The sequence below is a fragment of the Mauremys reevesii genome, linkage group 3 (assembly GCF_016161935.1).
Source record: "Mauremys reevesii isolate NIE-2019 linkage group 3, ASM1616193v1, whole genome shotgun sequence".
NCBI classification, from domain to species: domain Eukaryota; kingdom Metazoa; phylum Chordata; order Testudines; family Geoemydidae; genus Mauremys; species Mauremys reevesii.
The window spans coordinates 73,976,785-73,995,798 of NC_052625.1; the positions used below are offsets into that span (position 1 = coordinate 73,976,785).

At 42.2% G+C, this 19,014-nt stretch overlaps 1 protein-coding gene across 6 annotated transcripts in view; it reads right to left on the bottom strand.

Moving 5' to 3' along the window:
* Nucleotides 1-19,014, bottom strand: part of WDR64 (WD repeat domain 64) — a 136,802-nt gene that overhangs the window by 110,982 nt on the left and 6,806 nt on the right. For 4 of the 6 annotated variants that reach the window (XM_039531582.1, XM_039531584.1, XM_039531585.1 and 1 more), the window contains exons 1-4: nucleotides 17,964-18,308; nucleotides 15,812-15,942; nucleotides 5,649-5,751; nucleotides 4,391-4,494 (exon numbers count right to left, since the gene is read on the bottom strand). In XM_039531582.1, coding sequence (XP_039387516.1) covers nucleotides 4,391-4,494; nucleotides 5,649-5,751; nucleotides 15,812-15,942; nucleotides 17,964-18,117 — 492 coding nt within the window. In that variant the 5' untranslated portion in view covers nucleotides 18,118-18,308. Of the gene's footprint in view, nucleotides 1-4,390; nucleotides 4,495-5,648; nucleotides 5,752-15,811; nucleotides 15,943-17,963; nucleotides 18,310-19,014 lie in introns of those variants that run through there. The other 2 variants (XM_039531583.1, XM_039531587.1) reach the window with 2 other exon arrangements.

Consider the following 19,014-nt stretch of genomic DNA (forward strand, 5'->3'; position numbering starts at 1 on the left):
AAAGATAATCAGTAGCTGGCAATGGAATTAAAAATCTGAGCACAGTCAGTTCAACAATCATCACAGACAGAGAGTTAGTCACTGTGCTTTTTCTAGGATCTGGAACCAAATGGAATAACCAACCATGTCTCATAGACCAGAAGGGACCATCATGATCATCTAGTCTGACATCCTGTACGTGTCAGGCCATAGAACTTCACCCACCCACTCCTATAATAGGCCTATACCCCCTGTCGGAGTTACTGGAAGTCCTGCCAGTGACTTAGAGCAACAAAGAGAGAGCTGCAGTATCCGTAAAATGGGAATCAATAACTGCCATCTATCTGCACTTTGAGATCCTTGAGGGAAAGAGAGAAGTGCAATGTGTCCATTTTTATAATGACATTCATCTCAAGTCCTGGCCTGATGCAAGGCTCCTGACTCCCAAGAAGATCAGTTAGTTTCTTTCTTTATACTTGCAAGAGTGAGAATCCTGGACCAACCTTTTCTCTCCTGCATCCCCACAGGCAGGCAGCCACCTCCTCCTACCAGGATCTCACCATCATCCTTTTGCCACTGGTTCCTCTCAGATGTGCCCAAAACCCTCTACTGGCAGCTTCAATCATACAAAGAAAATCTAGGCTCAAATTCTGCCTTTGGAGATGCAAGTAGGGAACACTCGTTGGCTGCAGTGGGAGACTGAGCAGGAAGCTGCCTTTTCAAGTCTTCCCTAAAACAAACTCTACATGCCGTGTAGAGTTAACAATCCACTGGCTTCCTGAGATTTGGCTTGATTGACAAAGACATTAAAAACAGATTTCACCTCCAGGATTCTGCCCAGGCCTGGCTGCTCCTACCGCTCTTCATCAGACCACACCCTAGATCCTCCCTCCCTAGAAAGCCCCTCCTTATACCTGATGGGATGGGTAATGAGATATTGGCCTTAAATTTAACCCCTTCCCAGTGGGCTCAACATTTGCTGTCAATCTAGAGTGCTTCAGGCAAACGCTGCCAGTCTGTGAGAGCCACATACATTTTAGAAAGAAGGTAGAATTTTGCCCTCAAAGAGGAATTTACTGGGTTAGAAAATAATAATTACTTTTCCTTTGCCTCTAATTTAAGCTTTAATAGCTGCAGACATGTGAGAGCATGTGCAGGATTTACATTACAGCACTCAGTCTAGAAAAGCCTCTATGCTGTATTTACATTGGAAGATAATTACATTTGAACAATTTTCAGAGCACACTTGGATGATGGAAGTGTGTCACTTGATAAGTTAAGTGTTGATGCTGAAAGCTGTCCTAACCCATCCAATCTGAATCAGTCATTTGAAGAGTTGTGTAATGTAAATAACACATGCAGCTGTCAAAGCAATAATTTGCTGGAAATAATTTATTTTCCACTCTTTTATTAGTGTAGAATGAGGCAAACAGATACGCTGTGGGATGACTAGAATCCTTTTTACTATTTCTATTTTCATTTATAAAACAATTTTTCTTCCTTGCTATTTCCACCTCCCTGGCTTCCAATTATTCTCAATTCCAGCCCTCCTCTCCCCCCGTGAACCCAAAATCTCCACATGAGGAGAACACACTTTTTGAAGGAATTGACCTGGAAGGGCTACAGGGTCCTAAATAATTGCTTAGTCAAATTTGACTCCTGAAAGCTACTTTGTGTAAGCTTAGTGGTGCCAGAAGAATACTAAATCAAACGATATGTTGCTTGTGCACACCAGTGTATTGACTTTGATGGAGGCGTGTTGGATTTACACCAGTATAGAGTGCAGAATTTGTCCTTAAGTCTATTATACCAGAATGTTTCCGCTTAGATGAGCACCCAAAAGTGGCATGATAAAGATCCAGAAATTCACTACTCACATCAGACCAGGCATTGTCCATGGATTCATGGACATGACCGCCACTGACTTGAGTGGGAAATATGTGCATCCAAAACCCAGCACCTATTCAAATATCTAATCAAGTACAATCAGAACCTTAAAATAAATAAAACCTGAGTCTATTCATGAAAGGCAGTGCTCGTGAACTGACAACCCAGGAGACAAATGGCCTCTATATGCACATTGCAAGACCCATAAGTTTAGTTACAAGGCAAGCTTCCTCATATCATATGACCCTGCCAATATGCTGAAGAGCTGACCTGGAGGAAATACCACTAAAGATGAGACCGGAGGGTCTGTTCCTTTTGAATCTTGGTCTCTGGACCAAGACTGCTGAAAAAGGTGCTAGCACCGTTGTTGGCTTTAATGTGGGCTCTTCTGCTGGTAACTGGAATCAGACCAACTGATTTCACAGCTAAAGAGACAAATTCTGCTCTCACTTGGGTTCTGTCTACATTGCAATTGGAAGTATGATTTCAGCACACACAGACATACCGGGGCTAGCTTTGATCTAGCTAGTGTGCATACTGATAGCATGCAGTGAAGCCATGGCAGCATGAGCTCCAATGCAGCCTAGTCATGTGAGTAAGTACTCAGGGTCTCAAGTGGGCTTGTACAGCCTATGCTGAAGCCCCTGCTGTTGTGGTTTCACAGCTATTGGTTCTCTCACTAGCTAGATTAAAGCTATCATGTGTATGTGTACATGTGCTACAATCACATCTTTGACAGCAGGGTAGACATATACTGGTTCCGGTGTAAACTCAGAGCTATTCCAATGAAGCCAATGGTATTACACCTGTTTAAATTCACGGTGAGTGAAATCAGAGTGTGACCCACTTTGTAATGCCTTCATCATTTTCCAAACAGCATGCATAGTTATACCAGCATGACTCAAAATCTCCATGCACAGCTTCAAAGAGCAAGATGTAAAATCATTTAAACTCTGGAAACGAAATAGAGACACTGATGTCAAAGTGACGTCAATGGAAACTTGGAGGAGGCAGCAGCACAGAACTTTCTAAATAGCACAGGGAAAAAATTATTTTTTATTGCTGTGCTGCATGGAATTCTTTTTCCTTGGTGTGTAAGAGGGATAATGTTCCTGAAGACAGAGGCCTGGGTTTTCAAATAAATTATTTCAGTAGTTACCAAATGCCTCAGTTTTGCTTTGGCATTTAATTACCCACATGAATCTTTGGTTGCCTAGTTCACTCCTTCCATGAGCATTATGTCCTAATTAGTTGAAACACCTGGACTATGCTATTGCTGCTTTAAAACCTAACTGCATTTTTACAATATTGTGATAGACAAGTTGCATTCTGATCACAGAAGTGACAATCTGCACAGATGTGTGATTTATGTCCACTGTATTTTATAGCCTGGCTAGAGTATATTTCTTTAACCATTCATAGAGTATCTTAGACTCCTTAACAAATGTTGCTTTAATAATATTTGGAATCTGAACTGCTGTTAAGCTGGTTATTGGAGAGTACTAAGTGAGCACACTGTTCTAACCCTTCAAGATTCATAGGCCTTTTACATCAGAAATTCCTCAAAAGGTGGAAATTCCACCCTGACACAACGCCATTAACTTGAGAGGAGCTGTGTCTTTTTATACCAGGGCTGAATTTGGCCCCAAGACTTTAAAATGTCAAATACTGCACATCTGGGAGAATTTCATAATAGACCCTGTGTTACCTGTGGTGGGGGGTGAGGAGGTGATGCAACTGCATCAGGTGCCCTCAGACATTGCAGAAGTGGGCTCCCCGTTGCCCTGAAGAGAGGACTGCTTATACCAATGCACAAACACAGAATGCCTGCATAAAGGGGTAAGGAGGGGCTGCAGCTGTTCTTGTAACCCACAGCCTAGAGAAGTGGCTTTGAAGCAGCTGTGACGCAGGCCTGTGGTCTGTGAGCAGGTCCCAGTGGAGTTCTGAACAAAGCCCATTTATCTGAGTTTCAGCATGTGAGTTCACCTCCGATGAGTGACTCTTCAAACATGCAGTCAACAGGTTACTTCCATGAACGCATTTAGACATCAGTATAAGTTAAGTTGCTCAGTGACAGAAATATGCTGTGACAGCTATATCTTTTCTGTTTTAGTACACAACAGAGGCATAATTTCATGATGATAACAGAAAAAGTGCTAAGAAGTAAAGCCAGTCCGTGGCAGATATGGTATCATAGAACCACCTGGTGCCTGAGTGAATTTTTGGAGGACTCGAGGACCCAGCTAGTCCAATATCCAGTCTCAAAAAAATAAAAATAAAAATAAATCCCCCCCCCTTCAGACAACTGTTGCAAGCTTGAAAGAGGGCAAAATTCACTAAAAATAAATCCAGTGACTATTACCCTTAGTACTTAACATTGTAGCAAAATTAACCTTGTTAAAAAGACATGTAGCTTTTACATATAAACTTTTACATATAAGGGTGCACTTCTGTTTCATATTTCTTCAGTTCATAATATACTAACCAATGGGCTAAAGAAAAATCTAGCATGAATCAGAATTACCTGACTGTTAAAAATGGTTAACGTTCCTTTCTGAGATGCTGTTACCGTGAAATCCAATTGTGGAACCTTTGCTATACACTTAATCACATCTCGTCTCTTGACACCTGCCAGTGAAATAACATTTTTCTTTATCTCACAAGTGTAACAGCTAAGGAGACTAGGCAAAATACATAACTAAGAACAAGGTGATAAGAGCACTTCCCTCACTCCCAAATGTACAGGGACTGAGTTCAGAGATGTAATAGATGAGCATGCAGGCTATTCTATACTGGCTTTAAATAATCATACTGAATTTTCAAATATTAAAATCTTGAGGATGGGGCTGGTCCCATACTGCAAGCTGCAGAGGAATGTGGGGATGGGTGGGGGGAGCAGAAGAGGTGTGTTAAGAGGTAGTTTGGTTCAGGTGATCTAGTTGTTGGTGCCACTAGGCCTGAGTAAACCAAAGTTGTGACTTTGGGCCTATGTGACCCAAAGTACCTTTATGTGAAGTGCTTTTGTTAGCCTTACTAAACTTTTGTAACCTTTTGTGTTATGTGCTAATTACTGCAGTGGTAGTAGGTTGTGATATGATATGTGTAATATATATTAAATAATATAAGGAGGCAGCAGTGCTGTAAATAAATATTGCATGACATGAGCCCCACCCCCCAAAGTACAGATAACTGATCAATAGAAAGTTGCTTGCTAGCTAACGTGCTTTTGGTGCTTTTTGCTAACTGCTTCATGTGATTGCTATTGCAAAGTATTTGCTTTGCTGCATGGGAAGGGGGGAGGGAGAGGAGGGGAGGGGGGGGGGGGGAATGAATGGCATAGTGAGAAGAGAGAAGAAGAGAGACTTGGTGCAGGGTGCAGGTGCAGGATTTGAGGGCACCTTTTTTCTATTTTTAAACCTGCCAATAAACCTGGTGCCTGGTGGTGTGATAATTTGTGAATGTGATTCACGGGCAACGCTTCCACTAACCCTCACTGTTGCTCTTGCTCAGTTCTTTGATAGTCATTTAAAAATAAGAAGAAAAGAAGAAAAGAGAAAGAATTTAAGAAAGTGGGTGAATAGGCAAGGCCTGTGTGCTCAATGTGTTGGGTGAGAAATCTTCAGGTATAAACAGGATAGGGGCCTCAGATTAAAAAAGGGGGTATATTATAAACATGGTAGAACAAGAAGTGTGCATAACAAACAGCCATGTCACCTCACAATTTTATCCTAAAAAATGCGTGCACTAAAGTAGATTTTGGAATGAATATTAAAAGGTGGCACCTGCTTTTGTAATCTGCTGTCTTCGGGACACCAGGAAAACCATGTTTTCTTCATCTAGCTGGGCAGCGAGGGCATCACCTTCTACTATAAAATAGCCAAAGATCTGAGGAAAACCCATAAGAAAAAAATTCTAAAACCCATGAGTATATGCATAAAGATAAACATTCAGCTGACTCTACTCAGTATTATTTAACATCTTTTCTTTAAATAATCACCTATCTATACAATTTTATATATCACCTACTGTTATTCCGCTTCCCCTGACCACTGTCTACTTGTTTGGTCTTAGATTCTGTGCTCTTCTGAAGTGTTAGGAAAACACAGAGCACTTAGTGTGTGCTACTGCAAATAATAATTCTATTAAAATGCAAAAAAAAACTATTAGTGTAGTACTCTAGTTGATATTTTACATTCAAAAGTCTTAAATTCTTAACATTTTCATACTTCTGCACTTCCTGGTACAGGATAGGATTGGAAGAAATACTGAAACAATAGAAATATATTACTTAGTAGCCTCATGAGAAAAGCTGAACATTTGAACTTCTGGATTTGTATCATACACCGTCTTGAAGCTTTGAGGTTTTCCCCCATATAACTTTATGTGGAAAACAGGGGCATATGAGGTTCCAAAATGGAAAGCCCTCCATGCTCTGGTCCAAAAGCAGAGCAGATGTTTCCTCATGAAGTGACTCCCATCTCACTGTGTTGCAAAACTTTTTACTCTTTTCCTCCTCTCCTCATTATGCATGTCACCGGGACCTGGTCAAGAAGACACAGCTGCCTCTGCTACTCAGCAACCTAATCTCTTCCTGTGTGGTTTGAAAAAAATCTCTAAATCTGACAGGAAAAAAATGGGATTGGAAGTCTTGACTGCACCTTAGCAGCCACATGGGCTCCCAAGATCCAAATAGGTCATATACCCCATCAAAGTCTCTTCATTTACTTTTCTCTCAATAGTTTTAAAAATAGTGTATTAGGATGCAAGTCAAATCTTTGCACATTTGTCTCGCCTAGTCATTTTCTCTTTTATTACATCTATTATCCATCCTGACAGTTCCAATTTATGCCCTTTAGTGCCATGTACAGAACATTCTGCATAGTCTTGCGGGGCAGCTTTAGTGCTCTCATCTTTCATGGCATTGATGTGACCTCAGTCATTCACACTCTAAATGATACTGCAATCAATTGTCAATCACAGCCCTTTACATTCTTCCTTCTGACCCCTCTTACTGCTGCTCTGCAGTTGTCTCTCCAGAGTTCCTCTTACCTGTACAGTTTTCATAAGTGACATTTTGCAGTCACACCCTACTGATTCCTTTTGCAATATCACAGCATCACCCTCTTCCTTTGGTCTCTGAAGTAAATCAACCTTAACATTGCCAATAATTCTTATATAAACTGATGATGCTAAAACATGGCAAATAGTTGATTCTTGCCCCTTTTAAAAATTGATTAAATCCCTTGATTATTTCTAGTACTAGCATACAACCTTTTCAGGAAACATTGAACGATGTGTTTCCGGCTGAAGAGCTATAACTGAATGTGTCAATTGTTATTTAATATTTACATGGTGGTAGCTCCCAGAGGCCCCAGTCCAGGCTGGGGCCCCTTTTAGGTATGTCTACACTGCAGTCCGAGGCCTGACTACAGCACAGTGGCTTTACCTAGGCTAGCATGGTTACATAGATTAGCGTAGATGCAGCAGCTCAGTCTGTACAAACACACGGGGGACAGTGATTACATACTCGCATTTCTAGCCCTCACTGAAGCCCATGCCGCTGTCTCTTCACTGCTATTTTTATCTGTGCTAGCATGGGTATGTCCACCTATGCTGCAGTCACACTTAGGATTGCAGTGTAGACGTACCTTTTGTGGTAAGATGCCATCCAAACATGGACAAAGGCCCAGTGCTCACCCCGAAGTGCATGCAAGAGAAATATAAAGAGTGCAAGAAGAGAAAAAACCTCATACGTACAATTAGTGAACACATTCACAACTGTTCTGCCTCTCAACCTGAGGGAGAGTGGGGGAGTGAAAGACAGAATCTCCGACAGTGGGCCTGAGTGACACGGAGGGAGGTGAGGTTGTCAGTGACTGAGAAAGGAAGGAGTTGGGAGGGAAGGCGCTCTGTTTTGGCCAGGCAAACTTGAAGCTGATGGCAATGCAACCAGGAGGGGATGTCAGAGACAAGTCAGAAGTGCAGACACAGACGGGAGAGTCATTGATAGTAGAGACTGTGTGAACGTGTGAGATCACTGCTGAGAGAGAGGGTGCAAAGAATGGTGGTCCCTCTGACCCTGGATGGCAGCAGAGGGCCATGCGTATTTCACTGAGAGAAAGAAACAAAGCAGCTATAGAAGGAAGGGGGGAAAGCTGGGGATGGATGTGAGGCTTGAAGAGGAGTCCAAAAGGATGGAGGGATGACTGTGAATGGTGTGGGAGGTGGACAGAGTGGAGATAGAACAGGAGCCAGGCTTGTGAAAGGTCACAGAGCAAGTTAGTGGTAGAACTAGGAGAAGAGCCCAAGAGTACTGGTTTCCAGTCCCCTGCTCTAATCGCTAGAGAACACTGCCTCTCTCCAAAATTGCCTGTCTTGCAGCCACCACTAAACCATTGCTATCAACCAAAATAAAACAAAACAAACAACGCTTCCTGTGCCTTAATATCTTGGAACGGTGTCAAACCCATTTGACCTTATTAGAGCCATATCTAAATGGCTTAACTTAACCTACAAATGTTTATGATTTTGTCCTCTCATTTTATGCATGGTTATGAGAGATAAAAAATGGCTGTGGATTCCTTTGGCCATATTGGGTACAGTGCTGGTTTGACTCAATTTAGCTAAGAATGAGTTACAGTGGACCTAGATGAGGCATGCCTCTCCATGGGGGAGGAGGGCACAATCTAAAGGGGAGGACACATGACTGCCTCACATGTCTCCTTTGCCCAGTGACCCCCCCCCAGCACCCTACACCCAGCCTGGGGCTGCCGCGCTCTCCCTGTCCTGATGGAGTTACCTGAACAGGGAGGTGCAGGGGGCTCTGTCCTTTTCCCACTGTGCCTCCCCCCACCAGCATGTTCATCTGCTCTCCCTGGCAGCCAGGTCCTGATAGGAAGCAGAACGGAGCTGCTTCTCATGCAGCTGAAGCTGGCCGCTCCCAGTCACTGCTCTGTGCAGCATAGCAGCTGCCTGAGAGAAAGCCTGGCTCTGGAGGTAGTGGCAGGCCACCCCCCTGTCCAAGCCTGGGGACAGGAGCTGAGCAAGCCGGAAACGTGCCAGGGGGAAGAGGGGACTCCGGCTCACTCGGCCCCTGTCCCTGGCAGCCGGGCCTGGGTGGAGGGCAGCCTGCTGCTGCCACCGTCCCAGCCAGGTTCTCTCACAGGCAGCTGCTATGCTGCACAAAGCAGCCACCTTGAGCGGTCGGTGTGAGAAGTGGCTGGTCCCACCTCTTCTGCTCCCTGCTCGGGCTCAGCTGCCAGGGACAGGGGCCAAACATGCCGGGGGGTGGGGGGTGGGCAGGCGCAGTGGGAGAAGGACAGATCCTCTCTCCCTCCCACCCAGCAGGCCAAGCAGAAATCTGGGGGGTGTGCACTTGAGCCCTCATACTCCCCCCCCCTGCCCTGCCACCCCACGCATCGCGTATGATAGTGGACATAATGTTGGTTGGGCTCAGACAATAAACTGAAGGCCATTACAATCACAGAATTGTAAAACTGGAGGGGACCTTGAGAGGTCATCTAATTCAGTCCCCTGCACTCATGGTAGGATTAAGTATTATCTAGGTCATCCCTGACAGGTGTTTGTCTAACCTGCTCTTCAAAATCTCCAATGATGGAGATTCCACAACCTCTCTAGGCAATTTATTCCTGTGCTTAACCACCTTGACAGTAGGAAGTTTTTCCTAATGTCCAACCTAAACCACCCTTGCAGCAATTTAAGCCCGTTGCTTCTTGTCCTATCCTCAGAAGTTAAGAAGAACAATTTTTCTCCCTTCTTGTAACAACCTTTTACGTACTTGAAAATTGTTATCATGTCCCTGCTCAGTCTTCTCTTTTCCAAACTAAACAAACCCAGTTTTTTCAATCTTTCCTCATAAGTCATGTTTTCTAGACCCTTAATCATTTTTGTTGCTCTTTGGACTTTCTCCAATTTGTCCACATCTTTCCTGAAATGTGACGCCCAGAACTGGACACATTACTCCAGTTGAGGCCTAATCAGTGCGAAGTAGAGCAGAAGAATTACTTCTCATGTCTTGCTTACAACACACCTGCTAATACATCCCAGATTGATGTTTGGGTTTTTTGCAACAGTGTTACACTGTTGACTCGTATTTAGCTTGTGGTCCACTATGATCCCCAGATCCCTTTCTGCAGTACTCCTTCCTAGGCAGTCATTTCCCATTTTGTGTGTGTGCAACTGATTGTTCCTTCCTAAGTGGAGTACTTTGCATTTGTCCTTATTGAATTTAATCCTATTTACTTCAGACCATTTCTCCAGCTTGTCCAGATCATTATGAATTTTAATCCTATCCTCCAAAGCACCTGCAATCCCTCCCAGCTGGTATCGTCTGCAAACTTTGAGTGTACTCTCTGTGCCATTATCAAAATCATTGATGAAGATATTGAACAGAACTGGACCCAGAATTAATCATTGCAGGATCCCACTCGATATCTCCTTCCAGCTTGACTGTGAATCACTGATAACTACTCTCTGGGAATGGCTTTCCAACCAGGTATGCACCCACCTGATAGTAGTTTCATCTAGGTTGTATTTCCCTAGTTTGTTTATGAGAGGGGCATGCAAAACAGTATCAAAAGACTTACTAAAGTCAAGATATAACACATCTACTGCTTCCCCCTCATGCACAAGGCTTGTTACCCTGTAATAGAAAGCTATTAGGTTGGTTTGACTCAATTTGTTGAAATCCAACACATCCATACTGACTGTTACTTATCACCTTATTATCTTCTAGGTGTCTGCAAACTGATCGCTTAATTATATGATCCATTATCTTTCTGGGTAATGAAATTAAGCTGGTTGGTCTATAGTTCCCCACGTTGTCCTTATTTCCCTTTTTATAGATGGGCACTATATTTGCCCTTTTCCAGTCCTCTGGAATCTCTCGTCTTCCATGTCTCCTCAAAGATAATCACTAATGGCTCACATATCTCCTCAGTCAGCTCCTTGAGTATTCTAGGTATATTTCATCAGGCCCTGGTGACTTGAAGACATCTAACTTGTCTAAGTAATTTTTAACTTGTTCTTTCCCTATTTTAGCCTCTGAGCCTACCTCATTTTCACTGGCATTAATTATGTTAGACATCCAATCGCTACTAATCTTTTTGATGAAAGTTGAAACAAAGTCATTTAGCACTTCTGATTTTCCACATTTTCTGTTATTGTTTCTCCCCTCCTTGAAAACAGTGGTTGCCCTGTTTTAGTATAGGTAAAATCTGGACAATTTCAGGACTCTGCAGGTTTTCGTAGTTCAGTTTCCAGCTCTTGCTTCCGTTTCCATTTATTACCCAGTCGCTACATGATACATCTCCTAGATTAATGTCCTGGTACGTGCTGTCATTTATAAAGTGATCCAAGGTGTACAGATTGCTTCTAATTCACATTATCAGCGGATTTCACACTAAAAAAAACCTCTGCAACTTTTCTTTGCAGTGTCATATTTCAAAGAATGCTGGTTATGGCTAAACCTAGATGAAATAGCTTCAATAGAACATTCATTTCTTTAATTCCTTCTATTTCTTGTCATCACATAATTAAGCATTGCCATTTTCAGAATTATTGCTGGGGTGACTTTCTAACTATTCTGTATTATTAGTCATTACATAATTTCTTGCAAGGAAAAATAAACATTTATTTGTAGAGTGGAGATGTTTTAAAATCTCAAATTTCTCTCCCACAGTGTCCTGTACAATTTGTGACCTCCATTTCCAAGAGCTGTCTATGAAGAGAGCTGTTAATTCAATTTTACATTACACTACTTTCCTCCATATTAATAGGCATCTTAAGCACCCTACGTACAAATATAAAATTCACCAGCTCATGTGCTCCCCAATTGATAGTTTTTAATCAATCTCTGCTCTAACACAATGAATTCAAATGCTGGCATTTACTATTATGTTCCTGAAGAATGCTTATAGGTCTGGAACCTGGGACCTTCAGACAGCATTTGTGCTGGTGGCACACTAATTGGGTAGCCTAGATGTTTAAAATCCTCATCCAGCAAGGGTTTTTGTATTCCTGCTTCTCAAGCAGCCAGAGGGCCAGGTGTCCTTTAAGAGTTTCCCTGATCAGGTAAAGAGTTGTAAACTGCACAAATGACAGGCAATCACAATAAAATGTACCCTACCCTCTATCCCAGGTTGCAGCTGGAAGCAGTTTTGATGTATTCCCGTTTGTCACATTCTCATGTTGCTTTGGTAACCCCAATATGCTGTAATAAAAACTGGCAAGTATTATGTATACCACTGCCCTTTACTGGGATGGGATCAGAACTGCTCAACTGTGTTAGAGACCGTCTGCTGCCAAAAGACTATAGAGATTCTCCTCCAGCTGGAGTGGTACAGAGCCTGTGCTTTCTGGAGCAGGAAGTTCCAAGTGCTATGGTGTACAGCAAAGACATAACTGTGGAGGGCAACACCACAAGTTACTGAGCTCAATACAGAGGTAGCTAGGGGAAATTTAACAGCCTGAGTTATACAGGAGGTCAAACTACATGAGGTAATGGTCCCTTCTGGCCTTAAACTCTATGAACCTATGTCATGCCACCAGGCTGCTGCCCCTTGTTAATGGTCATTTACAGATGCTAACCAGTCCTTTCCACTCTTTTGATATTTCTCAGTGGTGAGAAGAGAGTCTCCAGCCAGCTTCAACCTGGTTTCTTTCCCAAGCACTTACAACTAGAGCTCGTTGAAAAATTATTATTATTTTTTGCAGCAAAATGTGAAAATGTTTCTCTTTTTCCAAAATATTTCTCTAATTTTTTCCCATTTTTTCCCTATCACAGCCAAAACAAATTTTAGTTTTCAAAAACAAAACAAACAACAAAACCCAGAAAATTTTGACCTAATTCATTTTGGTTGAAAAACCGTTTGTTTGGTTTTTTTAAAATATTTTGACAGATCTCAACCAGATCTACATAAAATACTAGCTAGACGGTATTTTCCTTTTTTGGGGGCTGGGGAGGATTTATTCCACTGTACCCTTCATAAATAACAATGGCACACTTCCATATAAATGCACAACCTCATCCAGCAGGTCTGGTCTTTTTTTACCACCTGAAGCATGATTTGGCTGATGAAGAGCAGCCTTCTATAACATCCCTATGTTCTTTTGTTTCTTTTAGTCCCCAAGTGCCCACCTTTTAATAACGGTGGTGAGTACATTAATAGCTGATTTCCCCTCTTGTACACAATGTGCCAAAAAATTGTACATCAAACCATTTTTTCTCAATGCTGTTGTAAAGGGAAGTAATGAAGATGCTCTGAGTAATTTTAAATCTTTCCCCTAATGTACATGGGTAATGCTGGCTGTCATTTTGTCATTTTCATTTTCCCTGTACTCTTTTACAACAGCCTTAACCCAATTATTGGCTGAATTAAACTCTCAGGGCAAAATTCACCCCTCCCAGGAAAATATTCTAAGTGGTGATCAAGCTAAGGTTTGGGAGGATTGGGGAAGCTGGAATTCACCCTCCTCCCCAACACAACCCCTGTTACACAGCCACTATATCAGCTGCTGGGTCTGAATAGCCACTGCTATTCTCTGTGCAAGGCTCACTGTCTTTTAAACCATGGATTTAGTACATCCTTCCCAGTCTGCTGCCATCTGGTCCTTTCCATGCTGCTCTATTTAGGATAGGTGTGGAGCCTGCCTCAGCAGTATACAGGAGGTGCAGAAGCCCCTCTGTTTAGTCACTCTGCCTGCATCCCCCCTCCATGCAAAGGGGTCCTACAAGATTGAAGAAGTGATGCAGAGGTTCTTGCAGGGACTAGAATTTGGCTACTCCTATAGTGTAGCTGGTACATTTCTTAACATAACTGGCTATTTTAAGAATCCATCTCTTGTGCACCATGTCCTTGTAACACTGAAAATGCCCATTTTCTTCTTTTCTATTGCTAGCAGAGTTTCAAAGGAAAGCTGAAGAGAGCTGGTTAGCAACAGCTTCTCCTTTCAAGTCTCATCTTAAGAGAGGAGGCAAGAAGGAACAGGGAAGAAATGTAAGGGGAGGACATGAAGGGAGAAAAGTTTTACATTGAGCTTTCACTAGGTGAATGCTGTAACAAAAAGGTTGGTCATGATTTAAAGACCTAGCCGATAAAAAGGCCCTATAGGTTCAAGTACATTGACTGGAAGTTAACTACATGATGTCTGAAAGCCTCTTCAGACAACCATATCACAGCTTTCATCCAAGCCCCACAGATAATGTGAAGCATTTTTTTTGTCTTGACACAGTCGATCTGAGAATAATTTGTTAGCAGAGTGATATCATAAAGAACAAAATCACAAGCAAAAATATTTAAGTCGGGGACTTGATAGAATCACTCTAGGATGGAAGCTCTTTTACCAGACTGCCAGGACCAAATGCATTGCCACTGCAGTGGTTCTAGAAAATTATATGAAGATGTTCGGCATGGATTATCAAAGGCTAAGAGCTGGGTAGCTCAGAGATCACTAAACATCATTTGATGCTCCAGAGTAACGAGGAAGTCTGCCTATTGAATTTATAACATGGTTTAGTTAGTAACACTGTTCCTCTGGGCCACAAGGGCAGTCAAATAAGTCTGCGCCCATATAGCCAATGCTGACAGTGCAATCCTAGGAAAGGCACCACACTGCACTGTAGGTGTTATCAGGTCCCCAGTGCCCAGCTCTGGTAGTTGTCCAAGTGGAAGATAAAAATCTTATGGTAATAGGATGTCGTGGGTACAGTTGGCATTTTAACTGAAAGGTGCTTAATCATTGAATTGTCATGGTTATGACTGAGTCTATACCAAAGAAATATATGATTCTAAATAAAAATAGTAGCTTTACAAGCAGCCATTCTGTGTAGGTTGGCTACAGCATACAGCTAGACATCTTACACAGAATGGCTGCTTGTAAAGCTATTTTCCATGACTATTTTTATTTAGAATCATATACTTATTTGGTATAGGCTCAGTCATAACCATTACAATTCAATGATTAAGCACCTTTCAGTTAAAATGCCACCACTTCTATAACACTTTCCATTTCCAAATTATAGAGCCAAATTTGTCCCTGTTATAAGGGTTAATGAATCCTCACAACACACCCGCAAGGCAGCCAGTCCTTTACAGGAGGTATTTGAGCACCTACATGCTCATTCAGGTGCCTAAATGCAAGTGTTTCCTGAGGGCAGAGCCAGGCCTTATATGCTAATTTTTGCACCTAGGAGCATGGTATTTGTTAAATTCTACCCTGAACAATGATTATTGTACCCCTAACACACAGCACCGAAAGGGTCACATCTTGCAGGGCACTGATGCCTCCCACTGACCCCTCCCGCTAGCGGTCAGTATCTTGCAGCAGATGCTCAGCATTTGGAAGATTTGACCCTGAGATGTTTAATAACTCCCCAGGTGAGAGCAGATTGTACAGAGGAAAAAGTCCAAGGGACAAATTTATCTCCCCTCTCCTGCAATGCACATGCTCTCATTGGAGACATGTGTGCATCCAAAGGCAAAATTTGTCCCTAAGATTGTTGGCTGTACATGTATTTTAACTGTTCGCTACCAAACTAAAAATAAATGCTTCCTCTTTCTTTCTCAGCTTGTCAAAATTGTATTTATTATTGGGTTTTGTTAACATCTTGGATAAAGGCTCATATTATTACAAACAAGATGCCCTAAGCCAGTCCTTCACATTTTACCTCTCACTTATTCTCTAACCAACCAGAACAGTAGTTTTAGCTAATTTTCCATCTAGCCTCAAAGCCAGATCCTTTTTTTAAAGTGTTTTGGCCTGTAGCAGATGAAAGATTTATAGAAACAGTAATAAATGACATGGAAATGTCACTTTGATTATGTGCATTCTCCGTTAATCCATTCTTGTTCCATGGTGTCAATGATTACATACTTGCATAAATTAACCTGACATTTCACTATTTCAGATTATATATAAACCTTACCTCACACCATTCTATCCTTCCATCAGGGTTGTTGCTAATCTTCCTGAAAAAGGTCTTAACATCTTGATCCTTCACTTCTGGACCAAAGAGAGTTTGTACTGTCTCATAAAATTTATCATAATCTATTTCATCTGTATTGGAACAAGAACAACAAAACAAAAAAATCCATCAGAGTTGAACACTAGCAAATTGTTTCTTCTCATATTTCCTTCTTTGACAGGTTACTGGCCCAGTGGATTGTAGGAGGGGCGAGGAAAGCGGTAGATGAGATAGATCTTGATTTTAGGAAGATTTTAACACAGTCCCACATGACTTTCTCATTAGCAAACTAGGAAAATGTGGTATAGCGGAAAATACTATAAGTTGGGTGCACAACTCCTTGAAAGATCATACTCAAAGGTTTACTGTCAAACTGGGAGAGTATATCTAGTGGGGTCCTGCAGGAGTTAGTCCTGGGTCCATTTTCATTAATGATTTGGAATAATGGAGTAGAGAGTATGCTTATAAAATTTGCAGATGACACCAAACTGGGAGGGATTGTAAGTACTTTGGAGACAGGATTAGAATTCAAAATTACCTTGACAAATTGGTCTGAATTCAACAAGAAGGAATTCAATAAAGACAAACACAAAATGCTAAATTTAGAAAAGAAAAATGAAATGAACAACTAAAAATTGGAGAATAACTGGCTAGACAGTAGTACTGCTGAAAAGGATCTGGGGGTTATAGTGGATCACAAATTGAAGATAAGCCAACAATGTAATGCAGTTGTGAAAAGGCTAGTATAATTCTGAGGTGTATTAACAAGAATGTTTTGGATAAGATGCAGGAGACAATTTCCCAGCTTTACTCAGCACAGGTGAGGCTTAAGCTGGAGTACTGTGTCCAATTTTGGGTGCGACACATTAGGAAAGATGTGGACAAATTGGAAAGCGTTGAGAAGAGAGCAACAAAAATAATAAAAGGTTTAGAAAACCAGACATCTGAGGAAAGGTTTAAAAACAAATGGGCCTGTTCAATCTTGAGGAAAGAAGACTGGCGGGGAGGAGGGAGGGGAACATGATAACACTCTTTAAATATATTAGGGGCTGTTATAAAGAGGATGGTGATGAATTGTTCTCCTTGTCCACTGAAAGTAGGACAAGAAGCAATGGGTGTAATCTGCAGCAAAAGAGGTTTAGGTTACATATTATGAAAAACTTTCTAACTATAGGGTAGTTAAGCTCTGGAATAGGCTTCCAAGGAAGGTTGTGGCATATCCATCACTGGAGATTTTAAGAACAGGCTAGATAAACACCTGTCAGGGATTGTCTAGGTTTACTTGGGCCTGCCTCAATACAGGATGCTGGACTGGATGACCTCTTGAGGGCCATTCCAGCCCTACATTTCTATGATACTACATTTGGTTCCTGGCTTGATTTCGCCTTCAGCATCATTAATGTTCAAGTTCTCAATCTTCTTGTTGAATTCATTCTAGCATCCCTGCCAAAAAAAATTCAAGCTTCTTAATTTCCAAAAATCTCATGGGTTGAAAAGTAATTCACAAACAAACAGTGCAGCCTAGAAAACCTGCAGGGTGAGAAGGAAAATGGCGTGGAAACCTTCCATTCCCAATTCTGGCTTACTCTGAGAGGTGTTAAGAAAGCATTCTACTAACCTACTACCCAGGAGTATTCTGAGGTCAAAGAGAGTTCTGTGATAAAGCTGACTTTTTGTGCACCTAAAGCTGCTGGCCTGCAGTGGTAACAACCTACATAAGCTGGAGTTACTTATGATAATATGAATGGATTGACTTGGACAATTAATTGGTTCATGTGTTTGATTCATTCAAACACACATAGCACTATGTAAGGATTAATCTAGTACTATTACAGAGAATTACTATGAGGGGATGCTGCCAGGAAGAATACGTTTTTGTGGGTAAATGGCTCAGTAACATAATCTGGCCATAATAAGACGGCTGTAGGTTTTAGCTTATCAGGGAAATATTTTCTTAGAGTAATCTGCATATTTCCCTTAAAAGTGGGGAAGGCGAGCCCTAACCTGTATGCCAGTTTGGGTCTTCTGTAGAATCCTGGGCCATCCAACCTAACTACCCAGACTCCACTCCAAAATTACACAGTCTTTCAATCAGAAAGACAATGCCTCTTACCCTCATCTTTAACGTACATCCCTAATCTTTCCTCCCTCTTCTGGGCGACTGTTTTTCCAATCAGTGTCTGAAACTGCTTCAAGGCATAGTTGAATCTTGCCACATCAGAAAGAGTACTGAGTTTTTCTTTTTCTGAATCCCGCCTGTCAGACATCTTCGATTGATGGCATGGAGGTGCGTCATGTGGGAAGGACAGCTTGGAGAATCCTCCTCCTCACGGCACCCCCCCAATCCTTGTTTTGGGTCCTGAAATCTTAAACTGTCATGCAAGGGTGTGTGAGGTGCAGCTGCATGACCCTAATTCCAGGTGTCACTTAAATGAGTGAGTGATGATTGGCTTAACAAGCACTTCCTGCTGGCAAGCCTATCAGCAAACTCCTGATGTCATAACCCTTCATTACATCACAGAGTCTCTATTGATCACTGAGCCAGCCTAGGTCATGAGCCAGCGTCAGTGACCAGTTGGGGAATGGCAGTTTCTCTCCCACTTCCCTCCTTTGCAGAAAACATATATATACACACAAGGAGCTTATAAAGACAGACTTTGCTAGTCACTCAGTGTCAGACAGAGGTCATCTACTCCTGTGCACCTAGGGACTCTCTGCCCTTCTCGCAACCTGGTCACATCCTCTCTCCCTCTTGGGGTTCTAGGGTTTCCTTCCACCCCGCGTGAGCAGAGCTTCCCTTCCTTCTGGTGGGTATTAATTTCACACTTCAGCTGCACAAGCTCATGTGCGGAGCATAGAGTGACTGAGGCCTGGTCTACACTACGCGTTTAAACCGGTTTTAGGAGCGTAAAACCGATTTAACGCCACAACTGTCCACACTAAGAGGCCCTTTATATCGGTATAAAGGGCTCTTTCAACCGGTTTCTGTACTCCTCCCTAACGAGAGGAGTAGGGCTAATATCGGTATTACCATATCGGATTGGGGTTAGTGTGGCCGCAGATCGACGGTATTGGCCTCCGGGCGGTATCCCACAGTGCACCACTGACCGCTCTGGACAGCAATCTGAACTCGGATGCAGTGGCCAGGTAGACAGGAAAAGCCC